The sequence below is a fragment of the Elephantulus edwardii genome, unplaced genomic scaffold (genome assembly GCF_000299155.1).
Source record: "Elephantulus edwardii isolate Elephantulus edwardi_28Jun2011 unplaced genomic scaffold, EleEdw1.0 scaffold00009, whole genome shotgun sequence".
Taxonomy (NCBI): Eukaryota; Metazoa; Chordata; class Mammalia; order Macroscelidea; family Macroscelididae; genus Elephantulus; species Elephantulus edwardii.
Window position 1 is genome coordinate 17,802,267 of NW_006399759.1, and position 13,421 is coordinate 17,815,687.

Sequence of the window (13,421 nt, forward strand, 5' to 3'; positions counted from 1 at the left end):
CCAGAAGCCTGTTCTGCAATTCAGTGGTAGCTGGTCCTAAGAAGTTTGGGATCTATCCTATCACAGCATTGTACTTCTACTGTGAATGCAACAGCATTATTCCTCTATTTTTCATTACTGGCATAATAGATTTCAAAGGCACCATGAGAAGACAAAACAAAGTATTAAAGCGAAATGTGCAAAGAGCTGGAGTTAAAAAATAAAAAGGAAAGAATGAACTCTGCATTTCTCAAGCTGAAGAAAACTGAAGAACAAACTGAAGCCTCAAGTTGCAATACTGAAGGGTGCTACAGGGAAAAAATCTTGAGCAATCCAGGAGGCATTAAAAAAAACAAAAAAGATGAAGGAAATGCACAGAGTCCCTATATCAAAAAGAACTGACTGACACAGTCATTTCAGGAAATATCACATAATCAGGAAGCAATGGCAATGATAAAAGAAGGTCAAGTTACACTGAAGGCTTGGCAAAAAATAAGGTCTTAGGAATTGATGAGATGCCAGTTGGAGTGTTTGAGAAAACAGATGCAGCCCTAGGTGTGCTCACTAGTCTATGCCAAAACTTTGAAAGACAGCTTCTTGCCAAGTGACTAAAAGAGAATTGTATCTTTTCCCATTCCCAAAAATAGTGATCCAGCAGAATGTGGATATTATCAAACAATATCACTGATACCACATGCAAGTAAAATCTTTTTGAAGATGATCCAAAAATTGCAGGAACAGTACATTGACGAAGAATTGTCAGAAATTTAAGCTGGATTTAGAAGAGGTTGTGGTTCCAGATTTCATTGTTGCTGGCAGATGGATCTTGGCTGAAGGAAAAGAATACCAGAATAATGTATATTTGTGCTTTATTGACTATGCCAAAGCATTTAATGTGTGGATCATAACAAATTATGGCTAACATTAAAATTTGGAATCCCAGAATACTTAATTGGGCTCATGCAAATACTGTAGACTAAGAAGCTGTTATCCAACAGAGCAAAGGAACACTTTATGGCTTAAATTAAGAAAATTATACACTGTATCCTTTCTCCATACCTATCTAACCTATATTCCTAGCAAATCACTAAAGAGGCTAGAATGAAGAAGAAAGTGGTGTGAGGATCCGAGGAAGACTTAACAGCCTGCGTTATGCAGATGACACAACCTTGCATGATGAAAGTAAAGAGGATTTAAAATGCTTGCTGAAGAAAATCAAAGACTACAGCCTTCAATATGGATTACATCTCAACATCAAGAAGACAAAAATCCTCACCACTGGGCCAATAAACAGCATCATGAGAGAAGGAGAAAATATAGAAGCTGTCAGTAATATCATTTTGCTTAGAGCCACAATCTGCACTTTTGGCACCAGCAGTCAAAAAATTAAAAAAAAAAATGGCTAAGTCTGCTGTCAAAGACCTCTCTAAGATGTTAAGGAGCAATGATGTCAGTTTAAAGACTAGGGTACATCTGTTTCAAGCCATGGCCTTTTAAATTATTTTTATGCATCTGCAAATTGGACAATGACAGAAGAATTGATGACTTTGAGTTGTGGTATTGGAAAAGAATACTGAATATCCCATGAACAGCCAAAAAGCATAAACAAGTATATCTTGGAGGAAGTGCCCCCGGGGTTGTTCCTTGGAGACAAGGATGGTGAAACTTCATCTCACAGATTTTGGCCATATTTTTGGCCAAGATGGGAAAAGGTCCTTGGAAAAAAACATCATACTTGGAAAGGTGGTGGGTCACTAAAAGAGAGGAAGACCCTCAACGAGATGAATTGACATAGAGACTGTAGAAATTGGCTTATTAGAGGTGATTTAGAGGTGATGAGTATGACACAGGGTAAGGTGCAAATCTGTTGTTCCTAGAGTTGCTATGAGTCATAGTCAATTCATAGTGGTAGGGCACCTACCAACAACAACATCCACATTCTCACCTGGGAATTCACTTCTCTCTGCCTTCTTATCTCTATCTAGCCCTGGGTCTAACTTTTAATCTTTTCTTTTAGTTATTTAACTACCATCCTTTGTACCCAAAGCCAAAAAGCCCTCCTTCCAGGGACACATCTCTTGTTTCTTTTTCTATTTAAGCCAACTATAAGCTCTATCAGCTTTAAACAATAACTTAAGTATCATGTCGTCCTGAACAGAAAAGCTTATTAGAACCAAATCTTTTCTAAGACTAGAAATTGAAATTCACCTAAACCTCAGTGTTGTTGTTGTTGTTATTAGGTGTCACTGAGTACAACTCAGATGAACAACAGATGTGAACCCAATCCTATCCTGTGGCATCCTCACAATCTCTGATACCCTCAAGCCCATTATTGTAGTCACTGCATTAATCCATTTCATTGAGGGTCTTCCTCTCCTTCACCATCTCTCCACCTTTCTAAACATGATGTCCCTCTTCAAAGAATATCCTCTCCTAACGACATACCCAAAGTATGTGAGACAAAACTTCATCATCTTTGCCTCCAAGGAGCTCTCTGGCTGTACCCTCTCCAAGACATATCTATTTGTTCTTTTGGTTATCCGTCGGATATTCAGTACTCTTTTCCAATACCACGACACAAAAATATCAATTCTTCTGTCATCCTCTGTCATTGTCCAGCTCTCCAATGCATAACCATAAGAGGAAGTCTATGGTCTCAGAACCTTACCAGGAAATTTAGTATAAGGTATCATGTTGTCCCAGATGACCAAAAAGCAGGAAGGATTGTCAAACGACAGTTGGACCATGGAAGGTCAAGAATGAGAACTGAAAACAGCAAGCAATCAAGGCTACTACCCTCTCAGATTCTCTCCTTAACTGGAAACACATAATTCCTCAACACCATCTCACTGTGTATCGTCTTTCATTTTCTCTATTCAATGTTTTTTTTCTACTGTGGTGTTTTTGTTGTTATTATGTGCCATTGAGGGGTCTGCAATCCATAGTGAGCCTATGTACAGCAGCTCTGAACCCTTCCCCATCCTGAGCCAGACTCACTAATTCCAACACCAATCCCCATCACTCCAGTTACTGTATCAAGCCATCTCATCTGCGATTTTCCCTCTGGTGCTGTCTACCATCCTTCCAGGCATGATGTCCTTCTCCAAGGACCAGTCTCTCCTTGCCAAGTGCCCAAAGTATGTGATATGGAACTTTATTCCTACTCTGTTTACTTGGTTGCAATTGCTCATTGTAAATCTCCAAAATTTATACTTTCTCAAGCTTAGCAACGATCAGAGGCTGAGTTGTTGCTGTTGTTAGGTACCATCAAGTCGAATACAACTCATAATTACTCCAAGAACAACAGATCTGAACCTTGCTATATCCTGTACGCCTTCACAAAGTCACATATGCTCAAGTTGTCCATTGATGCAGTCACTGTGTCAGTCTATCTTGTTAAAGGTCTTCCTCTTTTTTCTGACCCTCCACCTTTTCCAAGATGATGTCTTTTTCCAAGGACTAGTCCCTCCTCCCCCAACAACATGTTTAAAGCACGTGAGATGAAGTTTCACAGTCCTTGCCTTTAAAGAGCACCTTGTTTGTACTTCCTCCCAGAGAGAATTATTTGTTCTTTTGGCAGTTTGTAGGCTACTCAGTATTTTTCTCCAACACTACAATTCAATGGCATTGATTCTTCTGTCATCCTTAGTTGCTGCCTGACTTTCAGATTCCCAACTTGCTCTGTTTGGACAGCTGCTTCTTGGTCAAGGCATCAGTTTCACATGAGAACAGTTATGTGTTCTGGGATTCCCCTCTTGTCAGTGTCAGCCATAATTTGCCATGTTCCATACAATCAAATGACTTTTCATAATCAAGAAAAGATAAGTAAACATTTTTTATAGTCTGTTTTCAACCAAGATCTATCTGACATTAGCAGTGCTGTCGCTCATGCTCTAACCTCTTCTTCAGCTTGAATTTGTAACAGTTCTCTGTCAATGAATTCCAGCCTTTTAAAAATAATCCACAGGATTCAGAATCCCAGAAGAAGGATGGTGCCCACTTACATTACAAACAGCTCCCAGAGCAGTCATAAATCCATAGGGGCTAAGGGTCTACCACCACTGGAAAAAACAAAACAAACCAAACCTCTTCTGCCACATGAACAGATATTTACACACTCGTGTTCATTATGGCATTATTTACATTAGCAAAGTCATGCAAACAACAAGTGTCCATCAACAGACAAATTAATAAAGTATGATACATTCATACAATGGACTACTATGCAACACAAACTATAAGGAATTAACTTTATAGCATCTAAAGGGCATTATGCTACATGAAGTAGGTCAATGACAAAAGAACTATTATTATAGTATAAATCAGTATTGTAAGAGGCTAAGAAAAGGTTTTAGGAGTTCTGGTGATATATCCCATAGCAAATGCCACTGTTAACCCAAAGGCTAAGAGTCTCCATCAGAAATTCAAATCCATCAGAATCTCCACAAGAGAAAGATAAATGCTCTCAACCCAACAGAAGGTCACTTTAAGCGGAAACCAATTTAACAATTAACTCTGAGAAGAATGGGAATCACAGAACACTTGACAGTTCTAAGGTGAAACCTATACTTGGGCCAGGAGGCAGTCGTCAGAACAGAGCAAGGGAACACTGCATGGTTCAAAATTGGGAAGGGCATACGCCAGGGATGCATCATATCTCCTCCATACCTTTTCAACCTGTATGCAGAACAGATCATACGGGAGGCTGGGCTCTGTGAGGAGAAATGTGCGGTCAAGATTGGTGGACGATTTATCAACAATCTGCGTTATGCAGATGACACAACCCTGCTGGCTGAAACTGAAGAGGACCTGAAGCACCTGCTGCAGAGGGTAAAGGACTATAGCCTCCAATATGGATTGAGGCTCAATGTCAGGAAGACAAAGATTCTCACCACTGGGCCAATTGGAAGCATCGGGATGGATGGTGAAGAGATTGAGATTGTTCACAGCTTTAGTTTGCTAGTCAACAGTCAACAGTCAACAGTCTTGGCACCAGCAGCCAGGAAATTAAAAGGCGCATTGCCATGGGAAAGTCTGCTGTTAGGGACCTCTCCAAAGTGCTGAGAGCAATGGTGTCTCTCTGGAGACTAAGGTGCGTCTGATATAGGCTATGGTCTTTGCAATCCCTTGTTATGCATCAGAGAGTTGGACAATGACCAGGGAGGATAGAAGGAGAATTGATGCCTTTGAGCTGTGGTGCTGGAGAAGAGTATTGAGAATACCATGGAGTGCTAGGAAAACAAACAGATTCATCCTGGAAAGGGTTAAACCGGGTGGCTCCTTGGAGGCAAGGATTCTGAGGCTCCGTCTAACATACTTTGGACATGTTGTGAGGAGAGACCGGTCCTTGGAGAAGGACATCATGCTTGGGAGGGTGGAGGGACAGCGCAGGAGAGGAAGGCCCTCTATGAGGTGGACTGATTCAGTGACTGGGGTAATGCTTGTGGGTGTATCAGAGACAGTGCGATTGGCACAAGACAGAGCAGAGTTTAGGGCTGTTGAACATAGGGTCGCTATGAGTCGCAAGTGACTCGATGGCACATAACAACAACAACAAGAAGTAAGAAGGAAAAGTTTATACACAGAGTCATTTTTCAGTGGTTACCAGATATGAGAAGGGAGTGAAAAGGGAGTAAAAATTAATGAATAGGAAAGTTGAATGGAAAGAAAGGCAATTTACGAGAAGAGGTTGTTCAGGCATTGTAATTCATTAAGGACATTAATAAATTATAATTAATGTTATAAAACAAAAGTGTATGAGTGGTTGAATGAAATTACAATTACGTTTTAAAACAGAGAGCAAGTCTTAGAGCGGATGCTGCCTTGACTGGATAACCCCAAAGTCCATGACAGCAACATTACAACATTAAGAAGTTTAATAGAATGGCATATAGTTTCTCCTCAAGACCTAGTGATAGCTGCTTGTTTGGGGGCTGCAAAGAAATCAGTACAGAACCTGTCCAGCTCATCAGTCAAAACTTTTAGTGGCTGGGGCAACTTCCAGGAGCAGCTGGAGATGTAGGGTGGCCATCTTCAAACACTTGGGCTGGCACCGGAAGGAGATAAATAGGAAATACACCAGGATACCACTGACCAGGAACAGGAAGACGTAAAGGAACTCCATCTGGGGATGGTCAATGATGGGCGCCAGGACCAGGTAGACAGAAGCCAGGAGCATGATGACAGGGATGACGGTGGGAACCTGCAATGAACAAAGAGTTGCTATTTGGCCCTGGGACTTGGATGAAGAAAGGTATGGGTGGTGGAGAATGAACCCAGGGCTCTGTCCTTCCTGCCTATGTTCCTAATGTTTCCACCTACCACTGGCTCCTCTCCAGTTCCAGCCCTCATGCACTGGCTAGGCCAGCGATGCCACCTGCTGGAATACATGGGATTAGATACTCCAAGGAGCAGAGGTTTGGGACCCAGAATTATCCTTCTACACTATGTGAACCCAAATACGCATATGCTTCCCAGCCTTTCTGTGTGTGTCTTCTTTTGTTTTCCATCAAAGTCTTCCTAAGGATAAATGAATCCCAACATGGTGATCTAGTTGTCCTCATTGTCCCAGTACCACCTGTTATGGAAAGGCATACAATTCTGAAGATGATGCCTTGCCACAGAAATATGGAAATTCTATACCAAACATAATGACAGTGGCAACCCTTTATATTATTCTTTGGGGCCTCAAAAAAGATTGTGATCCAAAAAACTACCATGTGCAGCAGCCTACAATTGGAAAAACCCAATGTCTATCCCAAAGTCTACCTTATAAGGCCTGGGAAGATTCTTCTCCTTCATCCTCAAGTACAGGAGGCAGCTAATGGTGGTCCCATAGGTGAGCCAGCCTGTGAGGCTGAAATGAAAGCATAAGCGACTTATTATCAGGTTCTGCCTTAGGTAAACCTGCAAGAGTAGCTGATCTACTGAGTACAAACATAAAACCACCGGATGCTGTTCTGGAGAAGAAGGAACAATCTCCTTCTGTACCAGTCAGGTCTAATTTGATGGTACACACACACACACAAAATAACAAAATTTAAATAAATAAATCCCTGAGTACAAACGAGAGGGAAAGGTTCAATTTTGTTATCCAGGTAAGGGGAGTGCTGAGGAGAAGGACGCTCAGTGGGAGGGCTGGAGAGTGCACATTAATCCATTCTGGCTACTTTTGTCTTCAGATACAAAGTGGCCTGCCCATAAACCCAGGCTTTGAGAGGCCCTTCCAGATCAGGCCTTCTCTGAGTGCTGCTGGATGGACAATATTCAAGAGGAGGGAGGAGGGGTTTGTTTTTCGGGAGGGGCAGTCCATTTTATTATGTGGTGAAATCTCAAAGAAGCCTGTGCTCCCCTTGGGCAACAGCTCTCTCATGTCTGAACTCCACAAACACTCCTGACAGCTTCCCTCAGGCTTGGTGACTAAAGGCAGGACACCCTACACAAGCCCCTTGCCTCTGCCTTCTCCAGTTTGCCTTTCTGTGGTTAAAGAAGAGCTAACGAAAACTCCATCTACCTTAGAGGCTGGGCTTAGGGAGCAAGCTGTCCCTTAAGGGTGTCAAGACTGAGAGCACCAAGGCCTAGTCAGGGTAGATATTCTAGAATTCTCTCAGTGCTTGTAAAGACTCAGTCACATCATCCAATTCTAACCTGAAGACTCCTTATACTCATCAGGTACTTAATTTTGTTCTCACTGTATGGTGATTTTATTCTTTCTCATGGGAAAAAAAGAGAAAAGGAACAAACCAGTGATTTTGCCTATTTTTTTAAGGAAGTCATATCAAGCACAGTGTGTCCAGTTCTAGAGAATTAATTACACTTGTTGCAACAAAGCAAGAGAACATGTGGTATTTAAAAAATGACTCTGAGAATTCCCTCAGCGTGCAAACATTCTGCTTGTGGCTGCTTTACAGACCTACCCATTGAACCTGATGTTCAAAAGAGGTTGTAAAATGATAACTGGATATCAGAGCAGTACAATCATTTATGCCCCAAGAAGGGCAATAAAAGGAGCCAGCACATCTCTCTGCTTTGATGTGGTGGCTGGTCGTTCCTAGACAGCTTGGCTGCAAGTCTGTCCCGAGTTAAAGAGAGACATCTTGAGGCCAGAGTCCAGAAGCCAAGTTCAGACCACAAAGGAAAAATCATACTTTAGCCAAGGGCTGCAAGTGCTATGGGTAATTCCTGAATATTACTTGACATTATCTTGGAGAGAAAATGAACCATTTTTAAAAAGCTAGAAATACCCAACAAACCGCCTTGTCCCCTCCCCACTCAAAAAAGTAGCAAAAACAGTACAAGTTTTTAACTTGTCTGTCCCTTGTTCTTCTAAATAGCTGTCAAATTGAATATCCAGAAAAGGTAATGGAGGAGGGAGTCACATTTCATTTTGGAAACATGGCTGGGTGAGGAAATGCTTTCACATATATGAAGGTGAGGAGCCAAGACTGTTGGAAGTGTGCACATATATGTCTGTGTTGTCTCTGTGTGTGTCTACCTAGGCTGAGGCTACAGATAGCAGGCCTGGGAAAACCCTCTCACTTGCCTCAGGAAGTTCACGATGGTGATGAAGTTTCCTAGGATGATCAGGACCAGAGCCACAGTCGCGGTGAATAGCAGTGCTGGTGCTGGCGTGAGGCAGTGCAGGTGAACCATGGACAGGAGCCGGGGCTGAGAGGCAGAATCAGATGGAAGGCAGCCCCCCAAGGACAAGGGCAATGAGGAGCTCCCACCCACTCAGCCCTGCCCCGTGCATTCTGTGTACCAGTATGCTTGACCCCATGTTGACAAGAGCTTTCGGGTGTACGCCTCTGTGATTTACCTGGGGTGGCCAGGCCTGGGGTATAGACTGGGAGGGAGACCAAAAGCCTGTGCCTCCAGCTCTCTGGGGCCCCAAATCCCATAGGCTGTGGGACTGGAGTGTGGAGAACTGGAGCAGACGTCTGACCAGGTCTGACTTCACTTCCAAATAAGGAAGAGAGATCAGGAAGGAGAGAAAAGAGGAGAAAGGATAAGAGGACGGGGCGGGTATAAGTGGTTTATGTGTTGGGACAGTGGGTGATTGCGGAACAGTGTTTAGTTGTTCAGCAAATACTTGGTCTCCTTTTCCACACCACCATGGAAGCGCTTTAATTTGCCATCCATTGGTGTGGAGCTTATTCATGTCACTTTGACCAACGGAAGGTGAACACAAATGACGTTAAGAAGCTCTAATGCTTTGTCCCCTGAACCTCTAGCACTTGCTGTAAGCTAACATGTACTAGGGAATTTCTATTGCTTTGACTTGGGTCAAGAATGAGAAAACACACCCATAGTTTGAATCTGAGCCACAGTTGACCCATTCAGCTCATGAGCCAAAAAAAAAAAAAAAAGTTTGGTGTAGGTCACTGAGAATTTGGGGATGTCTGTTCTTGAGCTTTATTGCCTCAAATGCGGCAGAGTGTAAGGTGGCTAGGCCCCTGAGGGAGCTGGTCCAGAGGGCTTGCCTTGACACTAGCCCCGTCTCTCCTGCCCACTGTTCTCTTCACTGGTGGTGAGCACAACCTCCACACAATGTGAACCCAGTATTGCGTTCTTCCAAACTTAAAATGGAAAAAGCTTGAAGAAGAGGTGCATGCAATGTTTGATTCCTGTTCTCCAAAGTGGATATGCCTTATTGAGGAAGTTCCAGTTAAAGCTTAAATAAATACTAAACTTTGCACAGGAGAAGGTTTGGCTTGCTGATCTCCTCAGCACCCTTCCCACTTAGCCCCACCACCGGTCCCCACCCAGGCTCCATTTCTTACCATATGTCCCTCTCGTCCAGCTGCATAACATACACGGCTTCCACTGAAGAACACTCCATTTACAGAACCAAACGTTGAGAGCATGACAGCCAAGGGTACAATCCAGGCCCAGGTCTCTATAACCTGGTTCCTGGGACAACACAAGGATCAAGGGGGAAAAAATCAGTCGGGAGCCTGGAAGACTGTAAGGTGACATGATGAAATGGAAGACGTTCATTCTGAGGCATGGTTAGGCAAGCAAGGAACATCATGGGAGATCTGCCTCTTAGAGTATCTGCTCTGTGTCCATTCAGCAATCCATCTGGCAGCATCCAGACATCCTTGTTGCCCATAGCCTTTATCTACAAGAAGTCTTTTTGGAGAGCACAACCTTCTAACTCACACAGTCAGGCCTTGTGCTGATTGCCAGTGGGATTCTTGACTGTGGCACTTGGCCAAGAACTTCCCAGATCGTTTCTGACTTACGCTATGTTTGTCTGACAATGTTCTATATTCCTGTGCTACCTCTACTTCTCTAATTGTCATGCTTCCTCATCTTCCCTCTTTTAAGACTCTATCACAAGTCCTTCTTGCTTGGTGGAAAATGTGAGCTCCATCCACATTCTTTCCAGTAAGGAAATTTCCATTTGCAAAGACATGTAGACTCATTGAGAACTGCTGGGAGAAGAGGAAATATGTATTTGAAGGAAGGACCTGAAGGGGGAGAAAATGCCTAGATTTGACCCCTACAGGTGCCATTGGTCAATCAGCTCCCCTTCCCCTTATGTTATCCGTCCCATCCCTTCTCCTATCACATCCTTGTTACGCTCTGTCTAGGCCTATATCAGAGACCTCCACCCTTCACCCTCCTTTCCTCTCCCTGGGCCTCCCTGCTCTGGGTTGACCTAGTGCAGAGTAGTACTTTGATCTTGTCATCACTTGCTCTATCTCTAACAATAGATTCAAACCCAATTCTGACTCCAATTTCCTTCCACATTAGCTGACTCCCTTCACTTAGTTTCCAAGATTCTTCAGGGTAGTCCTTGGACCTTTATCTCTGATCTTGAGATGGACTTCCTGGTAAAAAAAAGAAACCAAAAAAACCCTTCATGCCCTTCTGCTCTTTCTCCATGCCACAAATGTTCTATCACCTCTCAGTCAGCCCTAAGTCTACTTACTTGTTTAGACATGGTTCCACTTCTTTTAAGAACTCCCAGTTTACCTTATTCAACTTTCACATCTCTGAAGCCCTAGGGAATTTCAGCCTAAACCATATAATTTAAACTGTGACTGTAATCTATATGGTGGTCTCCTCAGATAACCTGTGAATTCTTCTAGAATAGAGGCTATATCCACAAATCAGCGTCCCCCACAATTTAGCCCAACTAGGGATCCACTAAAATAAATCTAGATAGATCTCAGCAATGAAATATAGAATCAGATAAACACAAAATTTAGTTAAGTGCCATTCAGATAACACACTGTTTAGTTAAGTGTCTTTGAGTCAGAACAAACTCATAGTTGACCCTCCAGAAGGTTTTCAGAAGCTGTAAATTGTAGGGGAAGCGATTGTCCATCTTCTTTATCCAGAGCCACTGGTAGATTTAAATGGCCTACCTTGTGTGGACAGAGTGTCCACTAGGCTACCAGAGCTCTCCTAGGGTAAAACTTAATGGTAGCCAGCCATACAGTACAGGTACTCAAAAAGGATTTCAAAGTTGTATTCAAGAACAGATCAAGTGAACCCTGGGATCTGACAACGTGCCCTCAGAAGCCAATGTAAGAAAATGAAGAATGGTCTGGATGCCAGATCAATGAATTTGAGCAACACGTGGACTGCTGGGAAAACAAACGGGTTTATGCTGGTGGAGAAGGTTAAGCCAAGCTACTCCTAGGAAGCAAGGTTTCTGAAGCTTCATCTGACATACTTTGGGCATGTTGCAAGGAGGGACCAGTACTTGGAGAGAGACATCGTGCTGGGAAGGGTGGAGGGACAGCGCAAGCTCAGTGACTGGGATAATGGGAGTAGGTGTCTCAGAGACACTGAGGTTGGCCCAGAAGAGAGTAGGGTTCACATAACAGCAGCAAGTTGAAGGGACTCTCCAATTCTCAGGCTTGTCCCACTCAGAGACCTTGCCTACTTCCTGAGTAAGGGCTCAGTCTCATCCAGGGACACAGCAGGTGACTCACTCACCCCCAGCTTACAGCCAATGCATCAGAGGAGAGGATCTCATTGGGGGACAACACTAGCAGATAACTGATATTGACCAGGATGTACAGGCCAGTGACCAGTGGAATGGCGATCATCAGCGCCCACACCAAGTTCTGCTGCAGAGAGAGGGAGAAAAAGACACATTGTCACCAATGCCTTCTTTCTCAGGGCCCCCACATAAACTCAAGAGCACAATACTGGGCTCAGCTTGGACACAGGATATTGTGCCAGATGCTGGGAGAGGAATCAAATTGGATGCCTGTTCTTATGAGCCCACAGTCCCCATGGTATGGACACACATGTAGAAAGGATATATTGAGAGTCTGTGAAGGGCATGAATTAGAGTCAGTGTGGAGCTACAGAGAGACTGACAGAGGTGGGGAGGAGGGAGGAGTTAGAACACTTCCTGAATGACAAGGTCTTAAAACAGGCCCTGGTGAAGGCAAATGGGAAGGAGAAACATTCCCAACAGAAGTTAACTACAAAGGCCTAGGCAACAGAGAAAAGACTAGCGCGTTAAAGACCTTGTCAGTCTATCGTTCACACATCAACCTAACTGGAGTAATGCAGGACCAAATATTACAACTCTTTCTTGGTCCCTAGGATTCAGACCCAGACTGAGGACCATTACTTATAATGGTTCCACTCTGACCCCCAGTTTCTTTTTCAGCTGAAGTTGGGAATCACTGTTGGTGTTAGCTGCTGTCAAGCTGACCATGATTCATAACAACCCTGCGAACTCTAGATTGGAACTTTGTCCTGTCCTGAGCCAGCCCCGCGGTCTCTGCCATCCTCAGGCCCATTGTTGCAGTCACTGGGTCAATCTCTCCCCTTGAGGACCACTGGGCACTTCTGAAATGGAACTAACTCTTCCCTGCCCTGGCTCTCTGCATGTTCTGAGCATCAGTTAATATGATGAAGAAAGGCTCCTGACATGAGGTTATGACCATTTAGACTGGTTTTCACTATTGGAACCTCAGCATCCAGCTAACCCACAGTTACTTTTTTTTCTTCTTCAAATTAATAGAATTTTATTACAAGAATCAGATGCATTTTGAAATCAGATGCATAGGATTTGACTGGCCTCATTTCTTTTGTTTTAATTTATTATTAATTTCAGTAAAAATTTACAGAGACTTTGGATTTCCATTCATTCATTGTTGCACTTTTCTCCCCTCCCAACCCTCCCCACTACTACACTACCCTCTTGGAAAAGTAAAAGAAAAATTCTTTCATTGTTTTACAATCCCTCCCCCCAGGACCACTCCACCGTGTGCCTTCGCTCTAGACACCTGTCATGACAAAAATACCTAATCACATATTCCTTTTAAACAGTTTTCTCCCTCATCTGTTTCAATGCAGTATACATTACTGAACCCATCTTTCTCAGTCTCTCCCCAATTCCAAGGTCAGTCCTGTTTTACAACAGTGGCAGCATGCAGTGTTTGTCCTTTTGTGACTGAGATACT

At 43.3% G+C, this 13,421-nt stretch overlaps 1 protein-coding gene across 1 annotated transcript in view; it reads right to left on the reverse strand.

Moving 5' to 3' along the window:
- Window positions 1-5,947: 5,947 nt before the first annotated feature.
- LOC102877439 (B(0,+)-type amino acid transporter 1-like) overlaps window positions 5,948-13,421 on the reverse strand; it is an 18,680-nt gene continuing 11,206 nt past the window's right edge. The window contains exons 2-6 of the mRNA XM_006880719.1: window positions 11,935-12,068; window positions 9,762-9,891; window positions 8,522-8,646; window positions 6,748-6,835; window positions 5,948-6,181 (exon numbers count right to left, since the gene is read on the reverse strand). Coding sequence (XP_006880781.1) covers window positions 5,948-6,181; window positions 6,748-6,835; window positions 8,522-8,646; window positions 9,762-9,891; window positions 11,935-12,068 — 711 coding nt within the window. The remainder of the gene's footprint in view (window positions 6,182-6,747; window positions 6,836-8,521; window positions 8,647-9,761; window positions 9,892-11,934; window positions 12,069-13,421) is intronic.